The 12448-nt window shown below is 39.4% G+C and overlaps 1 protein-coding gene across 1 annotated transcript in view; it reads left to right on the top strand.

The window, feature by feature from the left end:
- LOC149319322 (alpha-1,3-mannosyl-glycoprotein 4-beta-N-acetylglucosaminyltransferase A) overlaps positions 1-12448 on the top strand; it is an 84235-nt gene that overhangs the window by 41657 nt on the left and 30130 nt on the right. Inside the window, exons 3-5 of the mRNA XM_089511468.1 lie at positions 1319-1486; positions 4415-4555; positions 7234-7367. Of these exons, the coding sequence (XP_089367594.1) occupies positions 1319-1486; positions 4415-4555; positions 7234-7367 (443 nt within the window). The remainder of the gene's footprint in view (positions 1-1318; positions 1487-4414; positions 4556-7233; positions 7368-12448) is intronic.

A 12448-nucleotide genomic window follows, 5' to 3' on the forward strand; every position in this document is an offset into this window, starting at 1 on the left:
AAAGAGTATTAGTCACAAAAAATCCCAGAAATGAATACCAAACAAAACTAAAGTCTTTGTGAAACAACCATTCAATGTAAAGCTATCTGTATACTTGGGAAAATGAGTGTAGACAATGGTTAGAGAGGCAGGCCAGCTCCATCAGGCTTAGCCCAAAGTAAGATGAAGAGCCCTCCCTCCAGCGCATCTGCCATGGCCAGTGCCCCAGAGGGAGAGTAAACAAATGAACTTGATTCCTTCCCCACCACCATTCCCTTATCCATTTGTGCCATGTCTTTTTAGAGGGCAGGGAACTGTCTAGAAAAGTGTGGGGTATAAATATTCTATGGCGCGTTCCCGACAGGCCCTATGGGGTGCCATTGTTACGCACAAGAGGCGGTGCTTCCTGACGTGCCTTGCCCCTTGCACCTAACGAGGGCGTCAAAATGGCAGCGCCCTATACAGATGGGCGCCGCCATTTTGACGTGACGGACGCTTAGTGTCCGCACGTCTCGGTGCCCTTGTGATGCTGCAAGGGTGCCATTGGCGCCTTGCAACGTCACAAGGGCGCTGCAAGAAGAAGCCGCTTTTTGCGGCTTCTTTTTGCTGCATGAAGGAGCCGCGCGGTTTGTCCACTGCGGCTCCTTCACGCAGCAAACAAGGGCGCCAGCAGACCGCCCTTTTGGGCAGTCTGTAAAGCACCTAATTTAGCTTACAGTTGTAAACCACTTAGACACTGTTAGTTCAGTATGAAGCGGTATATAAATAAAGTTGTTTTCTTAAAAAATAAATAAGACTGCTAAGCGTTATGTACCCCAAATCTGTGTTGTTATCTTAAGAAAGTAGATATTGTGAAACAAATAACATATTAAACTTGTGTTTTCTTCCTTGTAGAACTGTGATCTTCCCAGATGCATAAAAAAGTAATCAAGAATCAACTGGAATAGTCTAAGCATGCAATATTAACCTTTATCTTGACAAGATATCATTATTCTTTCTCATAATGCTTCCTACAGCGAAATGTCTTTCAGTTTTTTTTCCAATCAGCAAAGTTTTATCTATTGAGGAAGTTATACAGTAGTAATTTTCCATTACTCCGTTTTACATGTTGCCTGTTTCTGACATTTCCTTCATTTGGTTAAAAAAATGTTCTGCAGGAGAAGCAGCATGATGAAATTTAATTTAATAGTGAGTGCCAGTTGACTGTGTTCCAAGGGGGAAAAACAGAGAGCTTTAAAAACCTTTTTTGCAGATGAAAGTTGGAATTCAGCTTTTTAGGCTATGAGAAGCTGCTGTTTTGTTTTTAAAAGAGAGTAACCTGAGTTATTTTCATTTCTAGAAAAGCTGATCGCTTATCAAAGGGAATTTCATGCTTTGAAGGAACGTCTTCGGATAGCTGAGCACCGAACCCTGCAGCGTTCCTCTGAATTAAATACCATCTTGGAGCAGTTCAGACGAGCAGTTGCGGAAACGAATGGCAGCAAGGATGCATTGAGCAGTGTTTCAGGTACAAGCAGATCTTTTGGACATTCAAAAGGATCATGTTGTGGTCATTTCAACTCTCTTTTTAAAAACATTTATAAACATTTGGTAGACAGGTCTAGCCAAAACTATGAGCTTGTTCAAATAAATGAAGCCTCCATGTTTTGAGGAGTATACCATTTTGTGCTGCTGCTGGTGGTTCTTTACCTTGCAGTGGGCCTCCTGAAAGGCTCTGGGTGGTGTGGTAATTCACAGTATCTTTAAAAAGAGAAGGATGTTTGGGCTACCTCAAGTTGTAAGGACTCTCCTGATCCCTAAGGGCTTTCGGGGTTCCTCATCTCCTTGAAATACAGGGGCCTTCCCTTACGCGGGGGCTCCATTCCAGATCCCCTGCATAAGGAGAATTCCATGTATGCTCGCGCCTCGTTGGAAACTTACACTGAAGCCGCATATGGTGCGGGTGCACTGTAGTCTAGATGTGAAGCTAGTAAGGGTCCAATTTGGTTTGATTTTGTCTCTGTTATAATTTCCACAGGCTGAAGAAGCAGCAGCTCACTTAGCAGAACTGGAGGGTGAATTATTTTAGTTCTATAGCGCAGATGAAGTTTTTAAAATATTTTACAAGCAGTTGTAAAATTTGATGTTGTTAAAACATACTTTATTTTTTGCTCCCTTCATATGTGATTGACCACAGAGTGGAAGAAACTAGTTACAAATAATACAGTGGGCCCTTGGTATCCCCTGGGGTTTGGTTACAGCCCCCCCCCCCCGTGAATACCAAAATCCATAGTTGTTCAGTCCCATTCAATACAATGGATAGTAAAATGGTGTCCCTTATATAAAATGGCTAAATCAAGTTTTGTTTTTGGAATTTATATACAGTTGGTCCTTGGTATCCATGGGGGATCCATTCCAGAATCCCCCACCCCCAGATACCAAAATCCGTGGAGGCTCAAGTCCCGTTGACCCCAATGGCAGTGTGTGTATGTGGCTGAGCCACCACTGGGGAAAAAAAGGAGTGCACCACATGCATGCACCACCATTGGGAACAACTGGCTTGCCATCTGAGGATGCTGAAATCCACGGGTGGCAAGTGTGCAGATACCAAGGTACCACTGTATTTTACAAAAATATTTGCAAGCTGTGGATGCTTGAATGTGTGGATATGGAATTCATAGATATGGAGAGCTGACTGTATACTATTATAGAAAGGGATCTTGCAGCACCTTTAAGACTAACTGTGGCATGGTAGACACCGGCCTTTTGTGCCATACTGGTGCCAATTCTAGGGTTAGGGACTATGCAGCAACCGCACGGTGCCTAACCCTAGCATGGTGTGGCGGCGTAACAATGACAGTGCCCTGTGTACATGGGCACCGCCATTGTTTTGTAAGTGCCGTACGGCCTCTGCATGTTGGTGCGCGGAGTCCCTGTGGAGGAAACATGGTCACCGATAGGGCGCCGTTTCTCTGTGGTCTGTCCCAGGCCTGTGTGAAAGAAGTTGTAGCATAAGCTTTCGGTGACTTGGTGTAATTTCTCAGTTGCAAGTAGACCAAGTCTACAAAACCTTATGCTACAACCTCTTTCACACTGTTAGTCTAAAAAATGATGCAAGATCCCTTTGCATACCAATATTCCAGACTAACATGGCTATGGCGCGTTACAGACGGGCCCCTTGAGGCGCCATCATTAGGCGCGAGGGGCGGCGCTTCCTGACGCGCCTTGCCCCTCGCACGTAATGAGTGCATCAAAATGGCGGCGCCCTATACAGATGGGCGCTGCCATTTTGACGTCATGGACTCGCAGCGTCCGGACGTTGCACACTGGAAGTGATGCCGTGAGTGCGCATGTCACACTTTGCGACGCCTGTTCTGGGGCCCAGGAAGAAGTGCCATTTTGGTGCTTCTTTGTTGCTGCGCCCGGGAACCGCGCAGTTTGGCTGCTGCGGTTCCAGGATGCAGCAACTGGCAGCGGCGCGAGACCGCCCGTTTTGGGTGGTCTGTAACATGCCTATGTCTCTAAATAAATACACATAGTATTCTGAACTGAAAAACAAAATTATTATAGTTTATTATAATTTTTCTTCCCCACCTCTTCTCCTCTGTAATGAAGGGTAAATGAGATTACATTTCAAAATTAACACTGTTTCTAATGGCTCATCCAGACTAGGCAAAAGATTTGGGGTCTGGTGGAATTTGTACATGTAGGTATCAGGTTTGGTTTTTTTGTTCTTAAATATCCATCCCATGCATCTCTTGTCTCAGTCTCTCTTCTCATGGATTTCTGAAATGAGCTGTGACTTTTTAAAAGTCAGGGCAGAAGGTATTTTTCCTCTCTTCCAGGACTTGCCAGTGTTGAATGGGTATGTGGCTTTGCCACGAGCATGACTGGATTTGAGGGTAGGAAAAACTGCTACAAGGTGTACAGCTCAGAAACAGAATAGCCCCACATTTTATGGAACTGTGCATCAGTCCTAACTCAATTGCTAGTGAGAACAAAAAGATTTATCTCCCTTTTGATGTAGCAATGTTTTCTTGTTACTCTTTCCTACTCACTTTTAATGGGATTTTTTTTTAACAGAAGCACTTTACCATAAGTTTTATGACATTCTCTTTATTGGTCTTAAAGGGGTTTCTCTTGAAACATGACAACACAATAGCTGTGTAAAAATATAATAAGATACTTCTTTAAAAAAAATGACTGTTCGGTGTTTTGAAATTAATGATATATCAAACACCTTTTAAATAAACGTGTTAGCTGACCTGCAAATGTATAAAATGCAGCAGCCATTTCCAGTAGAACCATTACAGTATTTTCTGTTTTTATGACACTCTAATTAGAAAGTTTAAGAGTTTTTATGTTCTGTACCACATAAGTATGGGGAAAATGCCATTAATCCTTACATTTTGGATTAGACTATTGGATGAATAGTATATCTATTGTATGTTTTCAGATGAAACATTAAAATTGTTAAAGGAGCTAACAAGCAGAAAATCTCTTCAAGTGCCAAATATATATTACCACTTGCCTCATTTACTGAAGAATGAAGGAAGCCTTCGACCTTCAGTGCAGGTTGGCCTTGGACGAACAGGAGGTAAACTTCCTAGATGTGTATGACTGATGTGCTCTAAGATGTGTGTGAAACTGTGTGGTTAAGTCAGTATGACTTCTGGCAAACAGAAGATTAAAGGAATCTTATTTTCTTTGTTGGACATCTCTTAGAATTCAGATTGAATCCAAGATGAAAGAAGTTTGTCTTCAATCTTCTGTCTTATTGTCTCATGTGGATCCTTCACTTTTGATGTTAAGGTATAATGGAAACCACTAATCTGAAACAGCATGTCTCTTCTTAAAAATGAAGTTTTAAAAAATAACTATACACTGAATTCTCACAAGCTCATAAATTGGTTTCCATGTTGGGCAGATTCATAGAACATGAAACATAAACTGGGACCAAGTTGTTCGTTACTTTTTGCTGCACAAATTCTCCAAATAAACCATCACGCTCAACTGGATCTTGTGGGACCCACCCTATGGAGTTCTTTTGCTCATACAATGAAGACTGTTATCTATCTTTTCCTCAATGCCAACTTCCCTGAGTTTTTTTTTTTTTAGGTTACATTTTAGATGAATCTTCCCCAGCCCTTAGCCAGTTTAGACAAGGCCAGGGTTTCTAATAGTCCTGGGTCATTTGTTATGGTATTAAAAATATGTAGTGTACTTCAGTACTTCTCAAGCTGTCTGATGTGGTGGACAGCAGTTATTATTTCCCCAATGTGCCAGGTTCTGTTCCCCTATTTGTGCCCCTTGGCTACACTTGTTTTCTTCCTGAAAACTCACCAGACACTGATACCCAATGGCTCATGGGTCAGCACTAGTCCAGAAACCGCCACTTTGAGTAATACTGATGAATTTTCCTTCCTATAGTGAATGTGTTTCCTGCTTTGAATTTATATCCAGGAAAATGTAGTATATAATGTAGAAGTAGTATACAACTCAGGGGAATTGAGAGAAGGAGAGAGAGAGAATATTAGGCCTCAGTCAAGGTAAGTGTGTCATATATTCTCTGTTCTGTGTTGGGTTTTTTAAACAGTTTTCTGCATATGGTGCTTCTGAATTGCCAGTGCTGTGGAATAGATTAAAAGGACCCAGTAAGAAAGATACCCCTTGAATGATGCTTACTAGAATCCTGAATGTCTGCAAAGCATTATTTTCTTATCTGTTTTGTTGTTCTCTTTGTATTGCTGATTCTTCCCTTTGAGTCAAAAGTTTTCATAATCCATCTTCTTTTTGCTTGCTCACTTGACTTTTTAAAAACAGAGTAATTAGTTATGGTGAGGTTTTGTTTACATTTTGTAGGCTTTATACTGTTTTAATTTGTATTGTGCATGAATATCACATGATCAGGCATTATGATTCATATGTTAGTATGTATGCATGCAAAGGGTTTTGAACTAAGAGTGGTTTGACAAGCAAAAGGTGTACAGGCTTTACTTATGCTTCCTGGCAAAATCATTATTATAAAATCTATCCATATTAAATTCTTATAGAGTGCATTAGGTGAGAGACATGGATCTGAGTGTCTACTGAACCTTGTAGCTGAGTGGAAATTTGGAACTGAAACAGCAGATTGAAACACCACTTCGTGAATTACACATTGTTATTTTATGGACTTTATTTGGGGATACTGTATATTTGAACAGATAAACCTGCATTCTGGAAATCAAAGTTTAGAAAGGAAAAAAAGTGATTGAGCAGCTCTAGGCAACTAGCTTCTTTCCATTTTATGATGGATTTTCACAGGTGTTATACAGTGCTTTCTCTGTGCAACATGAGTCCTATACCTTCCATACCCCTAGTTTCTTACCTAGAGGTTGGAAGTATTACTTGGACTACAATTCCCAGAATCCACTAACATTATTGCCATTTTGCCAGGAGATTCTGGAATCTATAAAGGTGACTTTTCTCACCAATAGTTGATAGGTGTGAAAGCTGCTTGTTGTTACAAGGAGAGATAGTTTTCAAGATCAGGGACTGAAGAAGGAACAGAGGTATGAGCACTTTTAAAATCCTTTTTTTGTGTATCTACTTTTATTAGAAATTTACATAATATAATAATAAATTATCCTTTATCCCGCCTCACACATCATAGACAACACCCCATGGTTCAAAGTGTGATTGGATAATTGCTATCAAAGACAAACAATAGCATCAGATAGTAATCAATATCTAAAGAGTGCTCATCATGATAGCTTCCAGGATAGTATGTGGTTCAACAGCAAGCCATTCCTAGAATTTGTACTTGACACATATGTTTTCAATGGATTCCATATAGTCTCAAAAGTGTCTTCAGCTATTTTGCCTCTGATAAGATGATCATTTTGCTTGCTTGCTTATTTATTTATTTATTTATTTCATTTTAAAAGGGATTCTTCGTGTAAATCTGAATGAAAGTTCTATCTGAAAAAAATTATCAATACAACTTCATCAATACAGATTATCAATATAGCTTCATCAATCAACTATATCAATACAGTTCATGATAATGATAATTTACATAAACAGTCCCTTTCTCAATCGTTCCATTTTCCTTTTGTTCTGTTATTATAACTTGTAGTTTTTCAGTTGCTTTAGCTTACCAGTCTAAGGAGCAACAAAAACCAAAAAACCAACCCCATGGAACTTGTCAAAAAAATGTTACATATATTTCTCAGCACTGCATTACATAATTTTCCAGTTCAAGTAATTGAAGTGAATTTCTCTTTATTTCAGTTTCTATAGTGATGGGAATTCCTACAGTAAAGAGAAAAGTAAAGTCTTACCTTACAGAAACACTTCACTCACTGATTGATAAGCTTTCACCAGAAGAGAAGCTAGATACAGTTATGATCGTCTTCATAGGAGAGGTAACCTAATTATATATTTTCTGATTGTTCACAATGTAGTTGAGAATAATCTGAGAATTTTTGAGTATTTCCTCTTCAATGTTTGTTTAATATATTTTAAATGACTTTACTGTTTATTAATGTGTTTATTCAATTCAACTTTGAAAACATTATGAAAGTAGCTAGACATTAAACTGAAAACGAGTCATGTATTTCTTTTTTTCGTAACTTTTCATCACACCCTGTTTTTGTTTGGTAAGTAGACTGCTGGGAGGTATCCTCTCAGATTCAAAAGGTTAATCCATTTAAAATCAGATGTATCAGTTCAGAAAGGTTTTGGAGCTCTTCCTAAAACTAATCTGTGGAATTTGCAGTACAAGTCAGACCTGTCTGGAGTTAGTTAAAGACCCACAGGCAGGGAGTGGCTGGTTCTGAAGAAAGCCAACTCTGGTGGCAGCAATAACATTCCTGTTGTCATCTTCTTTATTTCATGTTCACCTTGCTTCCCCACCCCAATAGAAGACCCATGGTAGCTACCAACATAGATTAAAACAAAATACAGTTTAAAAACTCAATCATGATCGTTGTCATCATAGTTATCATAAAAAGATAGAAAACAAATTAGCTGTACTATTAAAGCCAGCATTAATTTAATACATTTTAAAATCTTCTAAAATGCAATAATGGTAACAAATGTACAGCACTCCTTATTAAAGGACACTTGTAAGCAGGTTTGCCTGCTGATAGAAGGAGATCAGATAAGGGCAAACCTAGCTGTCCAGGGGACGGAGTTCCCAGCATGGGAGCAGCCATAGAGAGACGCTTCTCCTGGGTCCTATCATGCTAAGTAAAGGACCTGAAGGCCAAGGATTTCAAAATTTAGGCAGGCTCATATAGAATGATAACTATCTTTCAGATAGTCTAGACACGAACTGTATAGGGCTTTATGGATCATAGCCAACACTTTGAATTCACCCCAGAAATGGACCCGAACCAGAGAGACCTCTGTATCTGAAGCAGTGAAGGAATATGCCACTATAACAAGATCTGCTATCTTCTAGAAATGGGCACAGCTGCCACATTAGTTTTGATTATGCAGATACAATCCTGGCTACTACTGAAACTTAGGTATCCAGGATCAGCACTGGGTCCAAGGGTGCACACAAGCTGCAAACCTGAGATTTCAGGGGATTGTAACAGTATCTAACACAGGCTGAATTTGTATTTAGTGGTCTGACCAACAGCACCTCTCTGTTGTTGGGATTAAGCTTCAACTTCTTCGCCCCTGACCAGTAAATTATTGATAGCAGATTCCATTTTAGCCACAAAACAACTTCACTGCAGTTAAATGGAAAGAAGAAATAGAGTTGGATATCATACTGATGACACCAAACCCACAAATTTTGGATGACCTGTTCAGCGGTTTCATGTATATGTTATCACTGGGGACAAAAAGGAGACCTGAGACATCCACATCCCAACAGCTAGGACATTGACCAGGAATTCCCCATCAGCAGTGTCTGAGCCCACCCTGCCAAGAAGGAGCAGAGCCATGTTAGGAGTGCCATCAGGTCCTATCCCAGAGTTCAGCCCAGAAGGATACCATGGTTGATGATCTTGAAAATTGCCAAAAAGTCTACCAGACCAACAGGATTGTGCTGTTAAATATTTTACTTCTCTCCAGCTGTGAAATCCAAAAAGAGTTGGATCCATTCTGCTTTCCCAGTAGAGAACTAAGTAGTTCTCTGGCTAGTGGTGCTGTTGGATGAAAAAGACAGTTGTTGCCTGAAATACCTAGCAGTTTAGTATTTCATCCAGAAAAGGGGGGGGGGGAGGAGCAGAGGAAAAGATAATAGGGAATGAACATGAGTAAATGCAGCTACATATATGGACGACATGGCAAATATTATTAGCACCTTGGAAATAATAACAGTTGGTTCTCCTTGTTTGTGGCTTTGACTTTTGCAGATTTGATTATTCATAGGTTTGATTAATACGTTCTCTCTTGAAAGCTTAGGTCTTCCAGCGTAACTCTGTGGTCAACATCTTCCAGAAGTCATACTGGAGGACCTTGAAATTCTTTGAGAGAACACTTCTCTAGGCATTTCTACATCCTCCTTCGCAGTTCTGTGGTCAATGTCTGACAGATGTTGATCATAGAGTTCCTCTGGAGGACCTAGAGATTCCCATAAGAGCTGTGTTTTCTCAGGTAAAATAAATTGTGTTTTTTTTTTATTTGCAGTTTTTCCACTTTCACGGGGCTTCTGTGCCACCAACCCCAATCCCAATGAATGTGGAGGGCCCACTGTATTTACAAATATTTAGTTACTTCTAATTTTATTCCCTTTGTATAAGTACATCAGTATAGTATAAGGACCTAATGTTACTTATGTTACTTTTCAAAATGAGAAAGGAAGGAGTTGTTTTAAAGATGCTTAACTTTGCAATATTGGAAAGGAGAAGAAGCCAGCCACACTTCCCTTCTGGGCTGCAGTAGCTGGTGAGAACCACCACCCTAAATTTCTACTGCCACTGCTCTGGCTACAGAGGGAGCAGAAGAGAAGCCAAGCACTTTGCCATTGTGCTTGGGTCCCAGCTGCTCCTGAACCTAATTTTTATCCTTCCTTCTTTCTCATCACTTTTCTCTTGCGTGTCATTTCTCATTTAAGACTGTAAACCAGAACATGAAGTGTCAAATATCTATTTATTAGGCAGTCTGAGAGCTGCCTTCTCCTCCTCCTTCGTCGTCATCTTCTTCTTCTTTTTTGCTAAAGGGAAGGCTATAAATGTTTTAAATAAATAAAATTGCAAAGGGTGCTTGGCATTATAGGTTCAAACCCAACAGAGGACATGTGCTGGCACAACTGCCTCCATCAATAGAGAAGAGAGGGGACAACCTCCCCTTACCACTGCAGCTCTGGCTGCATCTGCACTGCAGAATTAATGCAGTTTGACACCACTTTAACTGCCATGGCTCAATGCTATGGAATCCTGGAATTTACAGTTTTGTGAGGTATTTAGCTCTGAGCAGAACTCACAACATATTACAAATCCCAGGATTGCATAGCATGGAGCCATGGCAGTTATAGCAGTGTCAAGCTACATTAATTCTGCAGTGCAGATGCAGCCATCTGTTAATCTCAAAGACTTCCTGTGAAGAAATGGGAAACCCTATGCGACTGTGGGTGGAAAGAAGGAGAGGAGAGGTGGGGGAGAACTGTGATGCTGGAGTTAAGCCTAATGTAGTAACAAATTATTTTTTAATAACGTTGATACCTTTTTTTTTTTAACTAAGTAGTGGCATTAGTCAGTTGCAACAAATACTACAAAGTTTCATGTAGAAAGTTAAGAACATAATAAAATTTATTTAGCATCGGTCTTTTATGAGTTATGAGGCATTTCCTGGTGTAATCTTTGGGGAAAAAATGTGTTATATGTGTGCTATGACTAGTAAAAAAGAAGATATAAAGAAATCCTGTGAAGCCTTTGAGAATAACTGGGGGAAAAGGTAATTTCTACCATGAGCTTTCATGCACTACAATCCACTTCATCAGGTGACTTGCAGACAGCTGATGTTTTAGCTTACATATGCGAGAACCTTTCCTTTCCTTTCCTTTGTTTATGTCAAAAGAAAATAGATCATGTACATTAACACTTGGCTGCCAAATTCTCTAACTTAATATTAATCAGTAGGTAGTAAGATGTTATTAGAACCTTGGAAAATATCAACAGTTGGCTCTCCATGTTTGTGGCTTGACTTGCAAATCTGCAAAATATGAATTTGCACTGCTGAAACAAGTTAAGATTGATTGTAAATTGCTAGGAGTCTCACTAATTTCTGGAGAATAATCCATTACAATACACTGCAGGATCTGGCAAGATGATTCTACTTTCATGCCAGAGATTTTATGGGAATCTCCAAATTTGAATAGATTAAATTCTGTAGTTTTTTCAGAGATATATCTAGTTCAGAACAATTTGAACAGAAATTTAGTTTGTAGATCTCTATTATCAATGTCTTGCAAGTATATTCTTTTCAGAAATTGTTTTTTAAACATTTTACCTGAGATACTCTGAATATAAGAGTAAAACCTCTTACTGTGTTGTGGTACTAACGTAATTGCTTTGATTTAAAGAATTTTCTTATAATAACACATGTGTTTGGACATACCTAAGGAATGCTCTCTCTCTCTCTCTCTCTCTCTCTCTCTCTCTATATATATATATATATATATATATATAGAGAGAGAGAGAGAGAGAGAGAGAGAGAGCATTCCTTAGGTATGTCCAAACACATGTGTTATTATAAGAAAATATATATATATTGTTATCACTGAGCAGTTTATCTTTGGAATAAATTGTATGTTTGATTTGAAAAGTGAATAATAAGGAAACATCTTGAGTAAGCCAACTAGAGTCCAAAGCAGGTTCAGTTGTCAAACTTAGGTGTCTTTACTCAGAAGTAAGTAATCCCACTTAATTCACAAGATCTTTTGCCCTTTCTAAAGCTCTCTGTTTCTGGAGAGTGTCACATTTGCACATTTGTCCATTTGGCAGTAGCATTTTCCCCCAGATGCATATTGCAAGTTCAACTAAAATGTGGTGGTGATAAAGAGAGCAGGGAGAACAGTAGCAGTTGACTCTGGAATGGGATTTGTAGGAACATCATTTTGTGTTGTTGACTCTGGAATGGGATTTGTAGGAATATCATTTAACAGCTAAAAGGTGGTTGAGCAGACGATGCAGGAAGGATTTTAATGCCCACCAAATGAATTTTAGATATACTGTGAAAAACTGCCAGTTCTCTGTGCAAAGTGACTTTCTTGGACACGTATACATTCATAACGGTGAGGGTTGAAAGAGATTGCTTAAGCAAACTTCATTAAAAGTATAAATGTGCCTCTCTGTCAGATGGCTGGAACTGCACAAAATGTGTATTGTGGACTGTTTTTAACATTTGGTAAAATATATGCTGTATCCTAACCAAGGCAGACAGCTCTGCAAATATAAGGTTTGGCTTTTGAAGTAATTCTGCATATGGCTTGTTTAATAACAGAAGTGACTACTCGTGTTGAGCTGGAAATGACAAGTGGGTTAGCAGC

The sequence above is a fragment of the Sceloporus occidentalis genome, unplaced genomic scaffold (genome assembly GCF_023333645.1).
Source record: "Sceloporus occidentalis isolate IW3139 unplaced genomic scaffold, rSceOcc1.0.p SCAF_2, whole genome shotgun sequence".
Lineage (NCBI taxonomy): Eukaryota > Metazoa > Chordata > Lepidosauria > Squamata > Phrynosomatidae > Sceloporus > Sceloporus occidentalis.